Consider the following 25,587-nt stretch of genomic DNA (forward strand, 5'->3'; position numbering starts at 1 on the left):
ATGAAACGCCAAGACGAAGTGATTATTTTACGAATACGCATCGGACATTTAAAATTGACCCATTCGTACCTACTAAACAGAGAACCTCAGCCTGAATGCATATCTTGTGACTTTTATAATACAACTGTTTTTATACACGAATTGTTTTTAGTTTTTTAACCTTTTTATATATTTTTAACTTTTATGTCCGTCGGATGGGACGTCAAAGGGTGTCCCGTGTCAAGGATCACAACCCCCTTGGCACGCAAAAGATCGTTTCCCTTATGTTCGAAAAAGAGTAAGCTCACTGGGGGCCGTCAGGGAAACTCAAACACTCACAACCAAACATCATTCAATTAGTTAACCGCCGTGGAATGGCTGAAATATTGCCAAAACGGCGTAAAACCTCAATCAATCAATTTCTCCCAGGGACAATTGATGGACGCTTTACTTCATAATAAAACTTTTAACAACTACCTCAGTAGCTACACAGGAAATCTTAAGATTAACGAAGACGTTTTCATAGCGACAACAAGCATGATAACAAATATGTGGAGTACAGATTGCTTATTTACAGCTGCTGAGGTTAAGGAATCAAAAGCATTAATAGATTCCCAAAATTTCACATAGTCCTGTCTATAATGGTTTCCATTTGTCATATTCGAAATGCTGAGTTGCTTGTATGATCCTGTATCACTATGGTAGGGCAGCCATTTCGTCAAACCAGGCCCATTGGGATTTCTGCGAAAGAAATGATCAAAATTTACTTCAACAATCTTAGTATACATCACAAAACATTGTTTTTAAAATAGTTTATTTATAATTACAATCATAGAATGCTTTTTAGACAAACCCATATAGATGTAAAACTTATACGGTACCAATTTTGATACACCAGATGCGCATTTCGACAAATAATGTCTCTTCAGTGACGCTCAACCGAAATGTTTGAAATCCGAAAAAACAGCGTGCCAAAAAAGTGGAGCCAAATTCGTCCAAGGATAAGAGCTATGCATGAGGGAGATAATCCTTAATTTTGAAATGAATTTCTAAATTTTATAACAGCAGTTAAATATACATCCGTATTTTCAAGCTATTAACGAAGTACTTAGCTATAGATATATAATTGTTATAGTTACATTCTTATAGTTACCTTCCATAGTTGAGCTATTGTACAATGTACAGTTCAACTTCACAACTTAATTTCATTGATTATTATATATACCCTGAAGAAATAAGTATAGAAATATATATATAAGCAGTAATATTATAATACATGTAAATATATCACAAAGTCGATTGAGTATACTCAACTAGTTTCTGTAATTCTTCAACCGACTTTGTGATGTATCTATCTGTCTATCTATCTGTAATGTACTACACTACTGAACACATTCGGTACTTATTCCTCCTTGTCATCTCATTCCACCTCGGATTTGTCCTGGGAAACATGTTTGCCCTTCTCGTTAATTTGTATTCCTTATAAGAATTACGTAAGTGATTACTGTTTTTCATCTTCGCGCTTTCATTTATGTACATGTAACTGTTATCAAAAAACGGTCACCTGAGTATTACACCATAAAATTTTAATTTCAAAATAGATTTCTAACATATTCATGTCAGGTGCATAAAATTATAACCCAGGCATATACATAAATTTGTAATACAAATATTTTATTAATGACCTTGATCTTGTTAAATCTCTGTTGTTCAGGACGTTTAAGTATTGTTTAGTCTCAATGAAATTTTAATAAAAATATGATCTTCCAATATCATCATTATGAATATGGCATTAGATATCTTTCTTTCAACCAGTGGCCGTGGAACTTTAACATTAGTCCACTGGGAGTTATAACACACCCTCTTATCAAAGGGTAAATATTTGAAAGGTGACATTCTTGCATGATTATTGCGCGAGTGAATTAGATGACCTATTAATTTATGGATATTTATGCCCCCCTTCAAAGAAGAGGGGCATATTGGTTTGCACCTGTCGGTCGGTTGGTAGACCACATGTTGTCCGCTCAATATCTTGAGAACCATTCACTTGATGATAATGATATTTCATATGTGTGTTGGTTATGAGTAGATGACCCCTATTGTTTTTCAGGTCAAAAGGTCAAGGGTCAATCTACTCTGGACATAGGAATATAATGTCCGCTCAATATCTTGAGAACCCTTTGCTTGAAAGATATCAAACTTGGCACACTGGTACATCCTAAGGAGTAGATGACCCCTATTGATTTTGAGGTCATATGGTCAAAGGTCAAACTGGGCATAGGAATATACTGACCATTCAATGTCTAGAGAACCCTTTGCTTGACAGACATCAAACGTGGTACACCAGTAAATCTTCAGAAGAAGATTACCCCTATTGATTTTGAGGTCACATGGTCAAAGGTCAAGGGTCAAACTGGACATAAGAATATACTGTCCGTTCAATATCTTGAGAACCCTTTGCTTGAAAGGCATCAAACTTGGTACACTGGTATCTTTTCAGGAGAAGATTACCCCAATTGATTTTGATTTCACATGGTCAAAGGTCAAACTAGAGATTGGAATATACTGTCCGCTCAATATCTTGAGAACCCTTTGCTTGACAAACATCAAACTTGGTACACTGGTATATCTTCAGGAAAAGATGACTCTTATTGATTTTGAGGTCACATGGTCAAAGATCAAACTAGACATGGGAATATACTGTCCGCTCAATATCTTGAGAACCCTTTGTTTGACAGACATCAAACTTGGTACATTGGTACATCTTCAGAAGAAGATGATCCCTATTGATTTTGAGGTCACATGTTTAAAGATCAAGGGTCAACCTGGACATAGGAATATACTGTCCGCTCAATATCTTGAGAACCCTTTGCTTGACAGACATCAAACTTAATACACTGGTGTATATTCAGGAGAAAATGACTCCTATTGATTTTGAGGTCACATGGTCAAAGGTCAAGCTGGACATAGTAATATACTGTCCACTCAATATCTTGATAAACCTTTTGCTTGATAGACATCAAACTAAGTACACTGGTACATGTATATCTTCAGGAGAAGATGACCCATATTGATTTTGAGTTGAAAAGTCAATAGTTGAACTGGACATAGTAATATATTGTCTCCTACATATGTATATTTTAAGAATTATTTGCTTGATTTACACCAAACTTGGTACACTGGTACAGCATAAGGAGTAGATGACCCCTATTGATTTTTTAGGTCACATGGTCAATTCACTCTTGACATAGGAAGATATTGTCTGCGCAATATTTTGAATTGATGATACTACTATCATTTAAATGATGTGTGTGTATAACCCTACTCAATTTTGCACCCGGGGGGGGGGGGGGGTATGTGCTATACAAACATCTCTTGTTTCGTTTGTCTGTCATGTTAGAAAAACAAATTTATAGAATTTACAACGATGTGGACCCTTTTAACTTGAAAATAAAACAGTGTGTGCTCACCCAGTTTTGGCAAAATTTGTCCAGTATTTGATAAGCTGCAAGGCGAAGGCCGTCTGATTTGTGGATAGAGAAAAATTCGTAGCCATCAAATTTCTAGCATCAAACAAAAATGCTAATTCATTTGCATGTCCTGCACCGTGAAACCAATCCGGAAAATTTGGATAAAAGACTCGTATGTCCTCCGAAAATATAAACTGGTAGGTGCTGGATTTTCTGTTGGAAGCATGGACCTGTAATGAGATTGCAGCTGGAGCAATGAAAACAGAGTCCGTCAGGAAATGAACAACGTTCAAACTTTGAGTTGTTTTGTCTTCACTTGAGTACTGTTGACATATCAAATCGGAAATAGAGGAACTATTCTTAAAGTAAATCCGAACTAAGTTTGGTATTATTCCATTGCAAAGAAATCGTTTTGGAATTCCATCAGTCATGTTGAAATGAAATTGGTTTTGGAACATGCTACCAAGAGGGACAACGTATGCCCCTTCCATGTCACAGTTACCCACTATCATGTCGATCGACTCAAAGAAGTGAAATTCTTCCGAGGACTTATCTTGAATTAATTCTATAGGCGTTCTTTTGAATAAGTCACCATCAAGTACAGGCGTTAAAACGATTTCAGAGAAAACATCAATACCAGTAGTGGCAGAATATTCGACGGTTTTGTTTACGATGACATCGGCATTCAAACTGCGCAAGCATTGCAGGAATTTTGTTTGATCTAGTTGCTTACATCCTGCGTTTTCTCCTATTGTACGTCCTACGGTAGAGAAGTTTTTGAAGGCCGGTAAGGAGTTTGCTGTGCCACTTTCAATAATTGCGCGGTGGAACAGACCTTTGTTACGCGGTATCAGCATGAGTAAATTCACGGAAAATCCGCCTGCTGATTGTCCAAATATTGTGACATCGGAAGAATTTCCACCATAGTCCTCGATATTTTCTTTGATCCAATTCAAAGCTAACATCTGATCCCATATTTCAACATTTTCATCTGCATCGTAGTTTTGCAAAGATGGGAACCCAAACATTCCCAGTCGGTAATTAATTGTGACCACGATAACGTTTCCATTGAAGGCTATTTTTGAACCATCGTAAGAAATACCTGAACCTGTCATGTATCCACCACCGTGAATATACACCATAACTGTCCGCAGTGCTTCCTGTGACACATTATAGGGAACATATATATTCAACTGAAGGCAGTCCTCAGATAAGTCATTATCGTAGATGGGATATGATTGCATGCACGCAGGTCCAAATTTGGTCGCATCAAGGGATTCGTTCCAAACACCGTAAGGTAGCGGTTTTCGGAAACGTTGGCTTCCGACCGGCGCTTTGCCGAAAGGAATTCCCGTAAATCTATAGATTTCTCCATTGGGTGTAGATTTGATAAGACCGGTTACATTGCCAAGTTGTGTATGGATTGTGACATTTTGGTCCGCAGCGCCGAGAGAAATTGCAATAAGTATCATGACAATGATGGAATGCCGTAGAGCCATGATCTTGAATATGAAAGTAAAGCATTGTGTGTAATAGATAAATGAGAAATCATCCAAGCATATCAAGGAAAATTACATACAATGAAATGGAGACCTAAATATCACGAGATCTATACTATACTGATATCTTTTTATGAGGATTTCTATACACGTGCGGATACAGAAAGTGAGTTAGAATGAACGTTTTACATGTCATCGGAAAGTGCATTCGTATATTATTTTTTCTGAATTTTGTTATAGCCCTTGAATTCATATTGTTTATAAACATATATGTCTCATGGAATCCATATTTGATGAATCATGCATCTTGTACGACTCAAATAAAGATCAGTAAAATGTTTGACATATTTCCAATGGAAATAATTCAATTAAGTCAGATGAGGAATAAACTGAATATCGATAATTTTAATTCATACTTACAAAAGTTGATGTAGATTTGTGGGTGCAGATGTGATAGCTGTTTCGTTATTCGTTATCTGCGATGAGGTGTAAATCCAAACTTGACTAATGGTGTTTATCTTGTGAAATGACCTGACAATTACAAACTACCGGTATGTTATCATTCAGCGTGAAGCAGAGTTACCTGTAAAGGAGGGCGGCCTGCCTTACTTAATGCAAGGGGTAGCTAAATGGGAGATTATTGCACGTACATGTGCCCCTTTACAAACTGATTTTCTTCTTCAAATGTTAACATTAGAAAGAACACGTTATAACGAAAAATGATATGTATGCAAAATTTCTTGAAAATTCCAGGGAATTTTTCTCTCCATTCTCTGTGGGCCTCGGGTGTCTAAAATCTTTACAGAACTACATATATTGATGTGAAACTTGCATCAAGTTATAGGAGAGTACAAATTTCCTTAGGTTTCTTACGCGCGTTCTAAGTGCATACATTAGGTGTGCTCCCCGAACGTCTACTCGCAAAAAAAAAAAAAAAACCCATCTGATTTTGTAAGGGAATTAAGGTGCCATCTAAGGAGAATACAGGTAAAATCTACCTGTATTTTAAACCTGGATAATGAAGAATTAATAATAATAAATTAACAAAACAAAAAAGACCATAATTTTTCAGATTCCATATTTTAGAGCGATTTTTAAACATTTGATAAACACCAAGAGAACTTCAGTATGAATTAGATATGTTTCATAAATATTAAAAAAACATGAGACTTAAAGGTCAACAGTAATAAGTCTAAAATTATCATTTTCTGAAAATGTATTCCCATTAACAACACAGTGTTTAGGTATAAGAATGAAATTTTTAAAATTGCTGGTAATAATACATTGTTTAAAACTTTATTTTTGATGAAAAAATACAACAGTCCTTGATTTAAATACATAAAAACAGAATTTTAAGTAGTAATAATTGTTTTAGAACACTAAAACTGATGTCCCCTTTCCATTTTCTATAATTTTTAAAAAGCATTTAAAGATCACCTTTAAAAGTGGAAAATTAAGATTTATGGTAATGTACACGTATGTATGTAAAACTTATACGGTTCCAATATTGATGCACCAGATGCGCATTTCGACAAATAATGTCTCTTCAGTGATGCTCAACCGAAATGTTTGAAATCCGAAAAAAAAAAACCAACAACAATAAACTTGATAGAGCTATTTTAAGAAAAAACAGAGTGTCAAAAAGTGGAGTCAAATTCGACTAAGGATAAGAGCTTTGAATGAGGGAGATAATCTTTAATTTTGAAATGAATTTCTAAATTTAATCACAGCAATTAAATATACATCCGTATTTTCAAGCTAGTAAGGAAGTACTAATCTACTGGGCTGTAGAAACCCTCGGGGACTAACAGTCCACCAGCAGAGTCCTCGACCCAGGTATATGTGCTTCAAATCTCAGTACCCCCTTGCTGGTCGTACGAGGCGACTAAATGGGCGGTCCTTCGGATGAGACCGCAAAAACTGAGGTCCCGTGTCACAGCAAGTGTGGTACGATAAAGACCCCTCCCTTCTCAAAGAGGATAAACGCTGAGCATAGGCCGAAATTTTGCAGCCCTTCACCAGCAGTGGTGACGTCTCCATATGAGTGAAATATTCTCGAGAGGGACGTTAAAGAATATTCAATTAATCAAATAAGGAAAAGTGTTGTGTGTGTGAACTTGATTCCACCTCTGGTATATCCAGAGGTCCGTCTTTGCCCAACTCTTTATTTTGTATTGCTTATAGGAGTTACGAGATTGATCACTGTTTGTTATCTTCGCTTTTCATGGTAGTAAATTACAGTTACCTATATACCAAATGAAAAGCGTTTGTCAAAAGACAACAAAATTATGGTTAAAAAAACAACAGTGCTCCAAAAATATATCTATTGACCTTTACATAAAAGGTCATAAAAATTGCACGTGACACTCTGTCTTATCATGGTATACCAAACATCAAAGACCTAATCCAAATTTCTATTATTTTGACCTTTAAAAATGTAATGAACTACATATTGTGTTTAATGTAACTAACAGAAACACATTAATTAGATTATGTAAATTTATTAGAATTATCATGGAGAGAGTTAGTTCTCCAGTTTAAATTAAGACTATCCTTGATTTTCTTTTGTAATATTTGTATTAATATTCTTATCAATGCTTTACTTCTTTGTATTGCAAGAAAATAAAACATTGATTGCATGATATTTTATCCCAACTAACATTGTCTGCTTTCAATACAAACGATGAAAATTAAAAATAAGTCCAGACTGATTACTGAATGGACGTAATCAAACAATTCACGTGACTGAATTGCATAAATATCATACACTATATAAATATTGCATGTAGTTGAGGGTAACATTAAAAATGTTCATCCGGAGAAAACCATCGTCAACCGAGGTGTAGGCGAGGTTGACAATGGTTTCTCGAGAGGTGAAAATTTTCAATGTTATCCTCAACTACATGCAATGTTTGTTTTATTATACTGAAAGTTAATATAAACAACAATGTCAACAAAGGAAAAAGACATTTGATCAATCACTGTCATGAGATATTTCGTATATCAATGCGGGTAAAACGCTCAAACGACGTCGTCTAACAATCTACGGCGAACCGTATGCGCATAAATTTGACGCATGTGATATTTTATATATAATATCACCCGTTGTCAAGTACTGTTACCCGTTGCCAGATACTATGACCCTGGAGCGCGTGCTTTCTGTTCTCAGAGGGTACCAATATGTTTTTTTCAAATGTCTCTCGACCAATCAGATTCGAGTATTTTACATGAAAGTATAATAATAGCAATTAGTATATTCTAGACATTGAGATGGGAGGTATGTGTTTTTTGTTGTTGAATATAAACCTATGGACAATGTAAACGATGTTGATATTGAGAGAATGATGACCAAATACGACTGCAACTGCAGGGTAAGTTTCTGAAGAAGATCACGAAATTCTATTTTCGTGGTAAACAAATTTTTTTCCCCATTTGGTGGAGGCGTAAATTGGTGGAATTGTTATGCAATGAATATTCAAAGGAAATCTGTAGCAACGGACGAGAATACACGAATATGTTTATTGAAACATAACATGTAAAAATAATTTATTTTGAATTATTCCGTAGTGTTGGCATTAAGGAATAGCTTATATATTTCTTTGGTTCCACGCGTTCTCTTCCTATGCACAAACTGATATTTTATGTAACTCTAATTTGGTATTATAAATCGTGAACACGGACATATATGACAGACACAGTAAAATGGTTCTAGATAAACGTCAGTAATGATATAATGATATGTACATAGGAAGTGTGACAAACAATGACTGCAAACAATGTTTAAATACAATGATTGGTTTTTTATATAGCGCTTTTCCAGCGTATGGTGCTCAAAAGCGCTTTACAATACATTATTACCCCGGTATCCTTATATCAATATAGAACTTTCTCAGCTTCCTGGGAAGCATACAGTGCAAGCTGCCGTTATAGGCGCTAGAGCACTAACATTCTAACAATATCTTTCACTGTCGAATCTGTAGCGAGGTACACATTTTACACTTGGATAAAGTGAGGAAATCTGTGTAAAATGCCTTTCCCAAGGACACAACCTCGGTCCTGCCGCGGACAGGACTCGAACCCACAACCTTTCGGTCGAGAGTCTGACAGCCTAACCACTAGGCCACCGACGCCACTTTGACAGTTCTTGTGTTTTATTGTTTGTATGGCAATTCACAGATTATTGCTAATTTAAAAAGACGATATCAGAATACATATACCTGTGCATATGTGTTCATTGTTTTTATTGTTCAGCAACTATAATTTGAATGCACAACAACCGGACATTAATTGATAAACGTAGTATGTGCTGTGGGTGTGCAAAAACGCACATCAATCGGCATCTTCGCTTCGAGAAGCGGAGCGGATCGTAAACCCTGGCCATCGAAGATGATCAATCGGTAAATTACGTATTCATTGGTGAAAATCAGTGTATCAAAGTTTCCATGGTAAATCAATACTTTTACTGTAGTGAAACAATGTTTTAAAGTTTTTAGCATGATAATTATGATTGATATATGAATATATTTACTATAGTATCAGATATTTACCATGATAGTAAATCAATGTATCAAAGTTTATACCGGAGTAAACCACCGTATCAAGGACGTAATGCAGTAAATATTCCTCGATGTGCTTCTTAAATGCAAAAAAAAAATAACCCTCATAAGAATGTATTTTTAAAAAATCAGTCTTCGGACCACTCATCAAATGAAATAAAACATTACAATGTCTATACCGTTCATATGAAATATTCAAGGATGACAAACTGCAGTATGAAAGGCGAAGATAACGAGCAGTGATCAATATCATAACTCCTATAAGCAATACAAAATAGATAGTTGGGCAAACACGGGCCCCTGGACACATCAGAAGTGGGATCAGGTGTTTAGGAGGAGTAAGCATCCCCTGTCGACCGGTCACACTCGCGTTGAGCTCTATATCATGATCAGGTAAACGGAGTTATCCGTAGTCAAAATCAGTGTGCCAAGAACGGCCTAACAATCTGTATGAAACACGTCAGACAGCATTTGACCCAATGATAGGTTGTATCGACGAACTAGATCGTTATAACGACCATATAATTTGCGAAATCCTGACTTCAATGGAGACTGTTTAAACCTCTGTACCATCAACATTTTGTCAGTAGCTGATATATATATGATAAATAGAATATTATATGCCAAAATCCATATCATATGTCATATCAGCCCTTGGGCCTCATATCAACCCTCGGGCTGATATTGGGCCACTGGGGCTGATATGACATGAATTCTAAGATTTAATGTTCTCTACATAAAGAATTGCTAATTGAATTCATTTTGTATAAAAAAAAAAAAAAAAAAAAAAGCTTTGAGGTTAGGTTGGAGCCAGAATATGGGGACAAAAATGTTCATGAGAATAAATATTGAAAAAAAATATCTTTTAAATATCTGAACAGCTGGACCAATATGACCAGGGGAGTGATGTGACCCAAGGATCTATTAATATTTAATGAAATAAACAAATGCTACACAGAAACCGTTTTTATGAATGTCATATCAGTGATCATAATATATTAACCTTATGATAATGAAAAGAAAGTAGAGGGTAGAAGTAGAAGACCTGTCCTCGAACACCTGTGGTACAGAACAAACGGAGTAAATATAGATATGTTCCATAAAAAACAAAATACCGAATGTGAAAATCAATACCACGGTCACTGACAAGACCTTATAAACACACGTGTATATCCTTACCTTAGAAACATCCGTGTATATCCTTAACTTATAAACACCCCTGTATATCCTTACCTTATAAACACCCGTGTATGTCCTTACCTTATAAACACCCGTGTATATCCTTACCTTATAAACACCCGTGTATGTCCTTACCTTATAAACACCCGTGTATGTTCTTACCTTATAAACATCCTGTATATCCTTACCTTATAAACACCCCTGTATATCCTTACCTTATAAACACCCGTGTATGTCCTTACCTTATAAACACCCGTGTATATCCTTACCTTATAAACACCCGTGTATGTCCTTACCTTATAAACACCCATGTATGTCCTTACCTTATAAACATCCTGTATATCCTTACCTTATAAACACCCGTGTATATCCTTACCTTATAAACACCCGTGTATGTCCTTACCTTAGAAACACCCGTGTATATCCTTAACTTATAAACACCCGTGTATATCCTTACCTTATAAACACCTGTGTATGTCCTTACCTTAGAAACATTCGTGTATATCCTTAACTTATAAACACCCCTGTATATCCTTACCTTATAAACACCCGTGTATGTCCTTACCTTATAAACACTCGTGTATATCTCTACATTATAAACACCCGTGTATATCTCTACATTATAAACACCCGTGTATATCCTTACCTTATAAACACCCGTGTATATCCTTACCTTATAAACACCCGTGTATATCCTTACCTTATAAACACCCGTGTATATCCTTACCTTATAAACACTCGTGTATGTCCTTACGGTATAAACACCCGTGTATGTCCTTACCGTATAAACATCCGTGTATATCCTTACCTTATAAACAGCCCTGTATATCCTTACCTTATAAACACCCGTGTATGTCCTTACCTTAGAAACACCCGTGTATATCCTTAACTTATAATCACCCGTGTATATCTCTACCTTATAAACACCCGTGTATGTCCTTACCTTTTAATCACCCGTGTATGTCCTTACATTATAAACACCCCTGTACGTCCTTACCTTATAAACACCCGTGTATATCCTTACCTTATAAACACTCGTGTAGTCCTTACCTTGTAAACACCCGTGCATGTCCTTACCTTATAAACACCCGTGTATATCTCTACCTTATAAACACCCGTGTATATCTTTACCTTAGAAACACCCGTGCATGTCCTTACCTTATAAACACCCGTGTATATCTCTACCTTATAAACACCCGTGTATATCTTTACCTTAGAAACACCCGTGCATGTCCTTACCTTATAAACACCCGTGTATATCTTTACCTTAGAAACATCCGTGTATATCCTTACCTTATAAACACCTGTGTATATCCTTACCTTATAAACACCCGTGTATGTCCTTACAGTATGTGACCTGATATTGGACACTGAGATTTTTCTTCGTATAAAAGTTTGTCGATCATTTGTGTTTTAGTTGTTAAAGTTTGAAGATATCTTCCAGCATATTCCTAACAAAATGTCAACACTTTACTTTCTCCTGGCGTCGACTGATGGACACACAATGTTTTCTTGTACAACCCTTGTATAACGATCACCCATTATTATGGACACATCATAAATATTCATGTCTTTGTCTTTATTTTATAATAACAGCCTACTTCATTAGCTACATAAGATTGAAGACGACATTTTCATAGCGAAAACAAGCATGATAACAAATATGTGAAGTACAGATTGCTTATTTACAGCTGCTGAGGTTAAGGAATCAAAAGCATTAATAGATTCCCAAAATTTCACATAGTCCTCTCTGTAATGGTATTCATTTGTCATATTCGAAATGCTGAGTTGCTTGTATGCTCCTGTATCAATATCGTAGGGCAGCCATTCCGTCAAACCAGGCCCATTGGGATTTCTGCCAAAGAAATGGTCAAAATGTACTTCAACAATCGTAATATGTATCACAAAACATTCTTTCAAATGAGTTGATTTCTAATTACAATCATAGTTATAGTTATATAGTTGAGCTATTGTAAACTTAATACTTAATTTTTATTGATTATCATATACCCCTAAGAATTAACAAATTTTAAACCATATATATGTTGCCGTCGGCTCGTCCGATGTTAGAACAAAGAAATATGTGTTCCATATTTACATGTCTTTATTTTCTGTAGTAATGAAACGATTCTCTGTAAGAGAGAATTAAAAAAAACCAATACAATACAAAATGATAACAAATCATTAGATAAAACTTTACAATATTACGTAAGGATACGGACAATCATTGATATCTAATATGAACTGCTAAATTACTGAAATAATGGTAAATGCGTTATGTATACGCTTAATGATTAATTAATTGTATTAACTGAATTGTAAATTATCAATTAATAAAAGTATGCTTACCAAACTATAGTGTGTCTAACTTATTAAACTGCCGACTAACAACTGTTACAATAAATCAAAATTGTTGTTTTTCTGATCTGTTATATTACGTCACAATATACATGTATGCACGTTCGACGTCGAGTAAAGACGTGTGACGTCGCATAAACACAAGTAAATATAAAAGAATTTACAAACAAATAATTACAAATATGTATAAATTAGATCTAACACTCCCCACCGTGGAATTTTCTAAAAAACAATAAACCATAAATCATGTAAAATACAATAATCATATATAATTATTTTGTACGTGAGATAAATATAATCTATACTATTCATATTGATACAAAGGGTCGATCTACAACTGTAACGATATCTCATATATTATGAACATTCTAAGGGGCATAGTTTGGTTATTGGTTTAATGAAATTTGAATTTTGATATTTGACCACACAACTGCGTACAAGGCCACCTTTTCCAACAATGACGTCTATAATGCGTCCTAACGGTCATTGTCCTCTAGGTATGTTCTCATCAACTACCAGAACGACATCACCTTTCTGCATGTTCTGATTAGGTCGTTGCCATTTTTATCGTATTTGAAGAGAGGGTAAGTATTCAGGGATCCAACTCCTCCAGAATACGTCTGCTAAGAATTGAACTTGCTTCCACCATCGTTTTGCATATATATCATGCGGATTGAATGCTCCTGGAGGAGGACTTTTGTTGTCTTTCATTAATAACAACATACTAGGAGTGAGTGCTGGATCGTTGCTAACAGTTGTTATTGGTCTATTGTTTATTATCCTCTCAACTTCCGCTATCAGGGTGAGTAATTTTTCGTCCGTAAGAAGCTGTTCTCCGGCAAATGCTTTTAGGATGGTGCGACATGATCTTATCATACTTTCCCAAGCTCCTCCACTACGACTCGCGTGAGGTGGATTAAACTCCCAGATAACATTCCTTTGTGTCATTTGATCTGCGATCTTCTTCTTATTCCATTCTTGAATAGAGCGCCGCAGTTCGTGATCGCCGGGAACAAAATTAGTTCCATTGTCACTAGGTACCTTTACCTTTTCCGACGTTCTTCGTCTACTTACAAAACGTCTGAATGCGGATAAGAAAGAATCCGTAGATAAACTATGAGCAATTTCCAGATGGATAGCACGAGTAGTCAAACACGTAAATAGACATCCATATCTCTTGACACAAGACCGACCTTGTTTCACCAATAGCGGTCCGAATTTAAGTAATCGACTGCAACAAACGTAAATGGTGGTTTATTAGGTGTCGTTTGTTCCTCTAATAAAGGTGTCATTTGCTGACATGCAAGCGATCCATGTTGACGTCTGCACAGAATGCAAGACCTCAGTACTTTCTTCACAGTACTTATCCCTTTTAAAATCCAATATTTTCTTCGTATTGTAGCAAATACTTGCTGAGCACCTACATGTTCCAAAGTTTCGTTATTATTACGAATGATGATTTGCGTCACGTGGTGTTTGCCGGGTAGTATGACAGGGTATTTTGGTAACACATCACTTGGACAAAGGCTGGCAAATTGTGGCGATCTTTCTGCCTCTGGAATGGCGTCCAAGACAACCCGTTTATTGCTCATCCATTTCGTAAGTCTAAATCCTCCTTTTTTTCAACAAAGATTGAAGATCTGTCGCTAATTATATAGTTTCCTTTTCTGAAGACACGGATTTAAGACAGTCGTCTACATAAAAATTCCTTTCCATTGTCTTGCCAACTTCCTGCTGGAACAAATCCGCGCTATCTTGGACAGTTCTTTTCATGGCAAATGCTGCACAGCTTGGTGACGAAGAAGCTCCAAACAGGTGAACTGTCATATAGTATGTGACCGGTTCCTTATCTAAATCATCGTCAGCCCACCACAAAAAACGCAGAACATCACAGTCCTTTTCCTGAACTCGAACTTGATGAAACATAGCTTCAATATCGGCAGTTACAGCTACGTTTTCCTGCCTAAATCGGATAAGTACACCTACAATACCCCCAACGTTATTCTTGACATGATAAACGATAGAACACGATACACGCACGATAGGATAGGATACACGCAAGATATGATATGATATACGATAAACCTGATAAACGCAAAACCTGATAAACGATCTTCACGATAGAACTGATAAACGCAAAACACGATAAACGATCCTCACGATAAACGGAAAACCTTATAGAAATGTAAATTTGGAAGCAATTTCGACAGAACGAAATTTTGATACCTACAACATAATGTAATTATGTTGATAATAATACTGAAGGATATCAATATTCATTATACACCTAAAACGTATAATTTCGTTAATTCACGGTCGTACTTAAAAAAAATAAATTTTAAATTCAATTTTTACGCCATCACAATTAAAATCTGAAAACTAATCTATATACGGTTGTTAATTCATTATTTGATATCTATATGAATATTCCCAGTCAATGATTCTAAAATTATATTGTCACCTAATGTTTAATATATAAATTACACAGGGAATTAACTAAATGTACATGTACTATAATGTAGTGATAGCATGCTTCAGTAGCTCTCTTATTCTACTGTCTATTATCTTGAATGTGAAATAAAACCAAGTAATATTTTGTGTGTAGCGAGGAGGGGGTTATTTTGCATCAAGCTCTAAGTTCAACGGTCATTCAATAATTACAATTATTTTCATCATGACCGCTTTAAAAAAAAAATACACCGCACTACACCAAATCTTCATACATGTAAGTTAGATTTTTCTACACAAAGAGTGTTAATTGATAGTCATAAGTAATTGGAACATATGTATTTGAATTGATATCTTAATAACAAAAAATGAATAAACTATGGGGGAAAAAATAAACAAAACCCGGCTTTTTTTAAATTCACAATTTTGAAACGCTTAAAATGTTTGTGTTTAGTATATTAAAAAATTCAAATAATCATCAAAACCGGCATTAATTTTCAGTATCTACCCGTACTACAATTGGTACATGTACAAGTAAAAAAAACTACGATGACAGGCCAGTTGAGCAGACGTTTGGGATTGCATCCTTTTAAAATTTAATCTACTAAATGTGCGAAATACAATGTCCCTGAGAATGTTTACAGTCAAAACACGGGTGATACACAGACGCACACAAGTTCAGTAGTTGGAAGAAAAAGAGCCTATTTTAAAATATATGTAATAAACAATGTGATTTACTGATTTTTCCTTTCAAATCGGAACTTTCTATTTCTCTGTTAGTGTTAATTAGAAATACTTGTGGAGAAAACTACATAGGACAAACGAACAAACTTAATGCGCGAGTGAGGGTGCATAAACAAGAAATTAAAGATCCTAGTGTGCGGAACACTCCATGTAGTGAACATTTTGCGGAATGCGGGGGTAGTAAATTTAGAGTGTTCCCGTTCTTTAAAGCAATACAAGCTGTAACTGACGGCATTTTTTCAACTATCCAATTATGCATCATCCTTCGGTATAACTAATATAATTCCCAAGATCTGAAGAAAAATTCAGCAACATAAACAAGGGAATATTGTTTGAGAGCATACCTACAATGATCGTTTCGTATCAACCGCCATTGCTTTGTATACCCGGAAATGGGAACGATGATTGCCGAACATAATCGGGTTGCTGAGACCGAGGTCATATACAGAGATGAAAACTGACGTGAGTAGTTAACTACACGTTTCGTTTGTTTGAAATATTAAATCGTTTCATGAATTACAAGAAGTACTATCAGTGTAAGAAAGTAATAATTACGCAAATGTGCCACTGAAATGAAGGTTTGATAGTGAATTTTCTATAAAATTGGCATGTTAAATTGTTTACAATCTGACACGTGCTCAGTGCCTCTCTTTCGCTTTTTTCCGAACTGGTGACCTCCGAGGTCAATGCACATCGGAGATTACGAGCAGGAATTACTGACAGGTTAAGTTATATATTTTCAATCACATGTATGTCAAATATTTGTTGTAATTTTTAAAGTTATATACCGTCAGTTACAGCTTGTATTCCTTTAAAATGTGGACAGAAAATGAAATAAGTCGCAAAGCCAAAGAGGACTATTTTATACAACTTTATAATCCAAATAATTATTTGAACAATTGAACTACAACTGATTTAGCATATTGTTTGATTGATTGATGTTTTCTGCCACACTCAACAATTTGTCAGTTATCTGGTGGCACCCAGGTTTTATTGGTGGAAGAGAGAATCCAGATACAATGTACATGGGAAAAGACCACCGAACTTCCGAAAGTAAACTGGGAAACTTTCTCACTTACCGACGCGAGCGGGATTCGAACCCGCGCCGACAGAGGTGAGAGGCCGTGTGATTCCGCCACGGAGGCCCCCAATTTAGCATAATATTTTTACAAAATATGTGGGAATTATAGACAATTACCAAACGCCACCGGTTAACGTTATTATTAGAGAGGTTTAAGCAACTGACAGTGTACGTGTACGTGTGACTAGGGGAATCCTCTCTTTTATTGCGTATTACGTCATCATTTTCGCGCACCGCGTCATTCTACAAGTGGTACACAACGCATAGAGTTGAGAGTACACGGGGGTAAGAACTTGTAACATTTTAAGCTCATTATACAACGATTTTGTGCAAAATATGAATTTTGTAACAATCTAGAGGATTTATTACGCACGAATGTTAACCTGAACTGATCATTGTCATGATAGAATTATTTAGTAAAACATTATTGTGAAATTACACTTGTAGACCGGTGTCTACATCACAGATCATATTATTTAGGGAAAAAAGAACAGCTTGTTAAGTCTATATTCATGGATGAATTGATATATATGACAGTTAAATCAAAATGCAAATTAATAAGACTGATTTACAGATAGCTATTACAAAAAATCTTTTATTCTTGGTTTTATTGAAAATAATAGTCTGATACAAAACACTATTTTCTCACATTATCACCAGTGTGAGATCGACTTTACCCATGTGAGACAGCCATGTGAGATTTTTCTGTCTCACACTGCTGTGACGTCATATATTTTCTATGATTTACGTTACACGGTGAAGATTTACGTTACACGGTGAAGTAAAATTATTTTGCTTTGTTATCTTTAAATTTTAATGTGTATAGCTTTCTGTTGGACAACCTTGGGTTTTTTTAGTTTACACTAAAGTGTAAACCATTTTCGGGTATGCTCTTTCTGTCTATCTAATTAATTTTTGCATCGAAGTTGAAATGAGGATTTTGATAATTTAGAATTTTCTCAAAGCTCCCAAATTTATGCACTAAACTGTAGGTAAAATGTGAGAAAAATAATCCTTCATTATTTACTCGTGTGGGATAGGGAAATTCCACCTCTGGAACAAGATTCGCTGTCTAGGACTCGGCAAAGCCTCGTCCTAGACTGCGAATCTTGTCCCCTCGGTGGAATTTCCCTATATCATATCAGCCCTGATACACCTATCTTGGCTAGGGTGAGACAGCTGCAAGTAGGTAGGGCTGTCTCGCCCTAAGGGCCGAGATATCTCTGTCTCGGCCCGTTGTCAAGGGGCTGTCTCGCCCTCAAATTTCAAATGGCTATTTCTTCTTTAATCTTTTGAAATCTAACATAACTACATGAAAAAATGATGTTAGACACAATTTTTTTTCAAATATAATACTTTCTTTCACGACAAAATTTAATTTAAGCAGAAAAATTAAATAAAAACGTTTTCAAAAACAGAGCTAAATTGTAGCGAGTATCTAAGCAAAGGGGGGTAACCCAAGTAACAATTGTTTATTTAGAACAAAACACGTTTAACTTCATTTAAAAACAATCAACGTTCTAGGCGACAGAAAACAGTAGGAGGATTATGGAGGGTGATACTAAAGCATTTTTAGAAATTTAGAAATTTCCGGTCCTAATGGAGATCAAAATGTTAATTTATGGTAATTTTGATGTAGAAAACTGCTTTAAAACGATTTCTGAAATCTAAAATCCCGAGGACTTGGCAATAAAACGAGAAAAGCAGAACCAATATCTTCCGACGTTTTTCAACGACTTATAGATGCTAAACAGATGGGAAACGGTAAAAAAAAAAAAAAAAAAAAAAAACTTACTTCAGTATAAGGTAACATTCCCTAAGCAAATAAATAGCAGCATCAGATCTGTAAACATTCCCGTTCATACGATGACGCCACGTAAACAAAGTTCTACAACTCTTACAAATTATATAAAATAATGAAAACGGGCGAGTTTGGTAAATCCGAAAAAAGAAATAAAAATAATTCACTTAATTCACTTAGCATGTTTCACAATGCCAATAGTACTGGAAACATAACCATTAAAGTAAACTCACTGAAGGATAAAATAGTCAAATATCGTTGTATAGTATACCATGTATTTATGTTTGGGTCAATACCTCCCCTCCCCCAATTTTTAAAAAAAAGTTTATCAACTTGTTGTGTTTTAGGTATATGATATAAACAATATCACACTCTAATGTTGATCTCGGACCTGGGATTGCAACTCTCAGGGCCAATCCCAGGTCCGAGATCAACATTAGAGTGTGATATTCTATATATCCCACACTCGTACTAATGAAGGATTCTATTAGTCTTATGGCTTAAATACTATGTGTACACAGCAAGATGCATTGAGAAGTCCTTGAGTGTGCGTGCTGCAATTTCACAAATGAAATTTTTTTATGAAACTCAAAAATTTATTTCGTATAAAAATGGTAAAAAGGAAATGTTTGATGGCCAATGGAATCGATGGAACCTTCTGTTTTCTTAACTTCTCTCTCTTCTTCTTTCTCTCTCAAATCCCACATACCTTCAGCTCACATGCTTTGTTTTGTTTTGTTTTTTTTCCGGTTTTTTTTTTCTCTCTTCTCTGGATATAATATTATTGTATATCTGATATACCGGTATGTGCACAAAAATAAAAAATTATAAAAAATAAATAAATGCAAATTGATATATTTAAATGAAATTTATTCCATGTTGTTTAAAAGTCAAGGGGGGGGGGTGTTGTTGCCCCGCCCCCCGACAAGCTACAATAATTGTATTGTTTATCATTTACTTTAAATATATATAAATATATATTGTACTTTAAACAGAAATGAATACCGACAGGAAAAAACCCCAGATCCGATCTAAACCTGAGGATGATCTACAGCTTTTAAGGGAAATTGTGGGGAGTAATCCCCTGCCAAACAAAAACAATTGGGCTGAAATAGCCGAAACTCTGTGAAAGGCGAAGATAACGAACAGTGATCAATCTCATAACTCCTATAAGCAATACAAAATAGATAGTTGGGCAAACACGGACCCCTGGACACACCAGAGGTGGGATCAGGTGTTTAGGAGGAGTAAGCATCCCCTGTCGACCGGTCACACCCGCCGTGAGCCCTATATACCGATCAGGCAAACGGAGCCATCCGCAGTCAAAATCATTGTGCCAAGAACGGCCCAACAATCGTTATGAAACACGTCTGTCAACATCGGCTTTTATTCTGGACAGTAGACGAGTGAGAGAACGAACAAATCTCCTCATTGAATAACATAAATGAGAAACTAGGGAAAATCTCAAAAGGTTCTCGTGTTCTCTCTCTCTCTCTCTCTCTCTCTCCGATACACCGCGATATCTTTTAATAGTCGTCTTATTATTCCCATGCTTAAAATATTTCATAATACCGTACACTAGTATGTTCCCATACATTTATTTTCTATACACTTAAGTTCCTATATATTTATGTTTTAAAATCTGGTGTTGATGAAGATGTTTTGGAAAAAACAATACTACGGGACGGTACCATAGAATTAAAAAATGAAGAGGAGAGAGAGAAGAAAGAAGAAAAGGAAAAGAACGACAGATCAGAAAATTTAGGGAAAGAAACCAGGAAAAGGGCACTTGAATGCCTTACACCAAAGAAAAGTATGAACATATTATTGTGTCATTGTATTACAAGGTGATTTGTTTGGGGGGGAAATGCGTTGTTTTGTCGTGTAAACAAATTCTTTCATTATACAGCTACATGTATACATATTTTTTGTTTCTTTGATTTTTCAGACGACGAATGCGAGTAATCAAGAAGAAGAATTTGCAGACGTATCTTGTACACTGCTGAAGAGATACGAAACTTATTCCTCCTAGACACCTGATCACACCAAGCATTTGCCTAGGAAAAGGTTTTTGCCTTCCTCTGAGAATTGTAATTCTTAGAGAAGGGCAAAACCTACATACTTTATTACGGTTTGTTGTCTTTACGTTTTCATTACAAAACGCTCACCTGACAGTGGCGGATCTAGAGGGGGGTTACGGGGGTCGCAACCCCCTCTTTGGATTCGCTAAGAGAGAGAGAGAGAGAGAGAGAGAGAGAGAGAGAGACTATATAGTTATTAAAATCGTAGGCGATGGAAATTGTTTATACAATTGTGCGTCAACATTTCTATCAGGTGATGATAATTCAAATTATCCTATATAGTTTGTGTCTGTAATGAATTACTGGGAGTAAATCGGAATGCAGTTTAAAACAGGATTCGTTTTAAAATCAAGAGTGACAGATCTACGTCTGATAATTATCCAATAACATTAATCCAAATTTGAATTTAGAAATACAAATTGATAGCATTCCTGTTAAGTTGTCGTTTAACTATGTTAACGTACGTTATAACAACTCTCTTTTCAGTGGCGGATTTAATGGGACGCATCTTATTGTTTTAAACATATGCAATTCAACAACTTATAAAGAATTATGATGTATTGTATATTATATATTCAACCTAAACTACTGTTTAAGCATGTAAGCTTCACCACGAAGTAGTTTATAATGAAAAACGTTCAACGTGTATTGAATGTCTTTATTTAATCGATCTGACAGAGAAAATTCGGTTACAGCTGAAACTCTCAACGTGCTTTCCTTTCCGCCCAGAGAGTCTTGCAATGTGTTTTCTAAGTTCGTTTCTAAGCGCAGTGAGGTCCTACGAACCGTAATCCGCCATCGTTACTAAATATTCAACAACTTTCTAATCTAAACATGTCCTTCCGACGCTCTCTTAAACTTGAGGTTAGAAACACCTTGGACGTTAACGATCCGTTAACGTGCGCCACCTGTAATCAAGGGCGAGTAATTTGAAGTTTTATTTGCCATTGTACTAAACGATAAAAGAAGCAATAATTTCTTCCACTCCCGGAGAAATGAATGACAAAATCTTTTTCATTTCTTGAATTACTTCATTGGGAGAACTTAATTTTTTTCAAAAACCCTTAAAATTTGCGTCATTTGACTAATTCCACCTTGAATGATATAAAATAATAAAAATGACTTAAATAGGAGACATATTTTAAGCCCTATAAAATCTGTAAAATCCAGGAGCTTCACCCCCTGGGCCCCCACCAGGGCTTCGCCCTGGACCCACTGGGGGCCTCAAGGCGGCCCCCAAACCTCCTGCCTCATAAAGTGGCGCCCCCATAACAGCAATGCCTGGATCCGCCCCTGCATTTCCTCTTCACCACCTTTGAAATTTTTTTAGATCCGCGCCTGCCTGAGCATCACACGATGAAAATGTTGATTCCAAAATATATTTAATACATATTGATGGTGTAGAAAATTACGACTCGGCCATTACATTTACTTGTACTACAAATATTTTACTAAGTAACTTTGATCAGGTGAAATCACTATTGTTAGCTTGTTGACTTATTGTTTAATCTCACTGAAAGTTTGATCAAAATGTGATCTTCCAATGTCATTATGAATTTGGTATTGCATCTTTTGTAAAACCAGTGACCGTAGAAAAATAACATCAGTCCACTGCGAGTTTATGACACACCCTCTGATCAAAAGTAAAGGTTTAAAAGATAACGAGGACAGACTTGCATGAATCACATTGCGTGAGTGACTCATATATCATGGAGATTTTCTTTTTGTTACAAAATCAAATTCATAGAATTTACATCAATGTCCAATCTTTCAACTTAAAAGTAAAACAGATTAAAACAGTATGTGCTCACCCAGTTTTGGCAAAATTTGTCCAGTATTTGATCAGCTGCAACGCGAAGGCCGTCTGATTTGTGGATAGAGAAAAATTCCTGGCCAACATATTTCTAGTATCAAACAAAAATGTTAATTCATTTCCATGCCCGGCACCGTGAAACCAATCCGGAAAATTTCGATAATAGAATCGTATGTCCTCCGAAAATATAAACTGGTAGGTGTTGGATTTTCTGTTGGAAGCATGGGCCTTTGACGAGACTGCAGCTGGGACGAAGAAACTCACATCCGTCTGGAAATGGATAACATTCAAACTTTGAGTTGTTTTGTCTTCACTTGAGTACTGTTGACATATCGAATCGGAAATCGAGGAACTATTTTTAAAGTAAATCCGAACAAAGTTTGGTATCATTCCACTGCAAAGAAATTGTTTTGGAATTCCATCAGACATGTTGAAATGAAATTGCTTTTGGTAAATGCTACCAGCGGTGATAACAAATGCCCCCTCCATATCGCAGGTACCCGTTATCATGTCGATCGACTCAAAGAAGTTAAATTCTTCCGAAGACTTATGTTGAAGTAATTCTACAGGGGTTCTTTTGAATAAGTCACCATCAAGTACAGGCGTCCAGACGAGTTCCGAGAAAACATCAAAACCAGGATTTGCAGAATACTCGACGGTTTTGTTTACGATGACATCAGCATTCAAACTGCGCAAACATTGCAAGAATTTTGTTTGATTTAGTTGGTTACATCCTGCGTTTTCTCCTATTGTACGTCCTACGGTAGAGGAGGTTTTGAAGGCCATGGGGGAGTTTGTTGCGCCACTTTCAATAATTGCGCGGTGGAACAGGCCTTTGTTACGCGGTATCAGCATGAGTAAATTCACGGAAAATCCGCCTGCTGATTGTCCAAATATTGTGACATCGAAAGAATTTCCACCATAGTCCTCGATATTTTCTTTGATCCAATTCAAAGCTAACATTTGATCCCATATTGCGACATTTTCATCTACATCGGAGTTTTTTAAAGATGGGAACCCAAACATACCCAGTCGGTAATTAATTGTGACCACGATAACGTTTCCATTGGAGGCTATTCTTGAACCATCGTATGAAATACCTGAACCTGCCATGTATCCACCACCGTGTATGAACACCATCACAGTCCGCTGTGCGTCCTTTGAAACATTAAAGGGAACATAGATATTCAACTGAAGGCAGTCCTCAGATAAGTCATTATCGTAGATGGGATATGATTGCATGCACGCAGGTCCAAATTTGGTCGCATCAAGGGTTTCGTTCCAAACACCGAAAGGTTGCGGTTTTCGGAAACGTTGGCTTCCGACCGGCGCTTTGCCGAAAGGAATTCCCGTAAATCTATAGATTTCTCCATTGGGTGTAGATTTGATAAGACCGGTTACATTGCCAAGTTGTGTATGGATTGTGACATTTTGGTCCGCAGCGCCGAGAGAAATTGCAATAAGTATCATGACAATGATGGAATGCCGTAGAACCATGGTCTTGAATATGAAAGTAAAGCATTGTTTGTAATAGATAAATGAGAAACCATTCAAGCATATCAAGGAAAATTACATACAATGAAATGGAGACCTAAATATCACGAGATCTATACTATACTGATATCTTTTTTATGATGTTTTCTATATACGTGTGGAAACAGAGAACTAGTTGCAATGCACATTTTTACATGATTCCATCGCAAACTGCATTCGTATATTATTTTTTTCTGAATCCTGTTCTGGTCTTTGGATTCATATTGTTTATAGACATACATGCCTCATATCCTGGAGTCCATATTTGATGAATCATGCATCTTGTACGATTCAAATAAAGGTCAGTAAAATGTTTGATATATTTCCGAAAGAAACAATTAAGTGAGATCATAAATGAACTTTGAATATCAATAATATTATAAATCATACTTACAAATGTTGATGTAGATTTGTGGGTGGAGATATGTGATAGCTGTTTCGTCATGCGTTATCTGCGATGACTGAGGTTTAAATCAAAACTTGACTAATGCATATGGTGTTTATCTTGTGAAATGACCTTACCTTTACAAAATACCGATAGGTTATTATTGAGCGAAAAACAAACAGAGTTAAAGGAGGGCTGCCAGCGCCAGACCTGGTGTAAATGGAAGCAAAATGGGAAGTCGTTTCACGTACATGTACCCCTCTACAAACTGAGGGAGATGGGTGGGACAATTATGTTTGCATTTTTCTTCTTCTTCAAATGTCAACCTTAAAAAGTAAACTTTATAACGAAAAATGATACGTATGGAAGATTTCTGGACAATTATTGGGAATTTGTCTCTACTCTGTGATCTTCTGGTGACCGTAGGTGTCCAAAATTTTTTACTAGAACTTCTTATGTGAAACTTGTAAGAAAGTGCAAGGATTCTTATAAATTTCCGCAAGTTGCTTACACGCGTGCTAACTACATACTATTGCTTAGGATGGCCTAGCAATAAAAGAATGGGCTATATAATGTTATTGAAATCATTGAAGATGTCCGTACGCAACGCCTCCTTATTATGTAGTTAAAAACATTTCACGAACTCGAGGGTTATTCTGC

General features: G+C 35.9%; 1 protein-coding gene across 1 annotated transcript; it reads right to left on the minus strand.

The window, feature by feature from the left end:
- Positions 1-409: 409 nt before the first annotated feature.
- On the minus strand, positions 410-25,021 carry LOC125669117 (uncharacterized). Its single transcript, XM_048903564.2, has 5 exons — positions 24,937-25,021; positions 23,008-24,509; positions 12,292-12,538; positions 3,450-4,951; positions 410-720 (listed from the first exon to the last, which is right to left on the minus strand). The coding sequence occupies exons 1-5, from the start codon at positions 24,985-24,987 to the stop codon at positions 465-467; spliced, it is 3,558 nt and encodes a 1,185-aa protein (XP_048759521.2). The 5' UTR covers positions 24,988-25,021; the 3' UTR covers positions 410-464.
- Positions 25,022-25,587: the final 566 nt, after the last annotated feature.

This window comes from Ostrea edulis, chromosome 4, assembly GCF_947568905.1.
Source record: "Ostrea edulis chromosome 4, xbOstEdul1.1, whole genome shotgun sequence".
Classification (NCBI taxonomy): domain Eukaryota; kingdom Metazoa; phylum Mollusca; class Bivalvia; order Ostreida; family Ostreidae; genus Ostrea; species Ostrea edulis.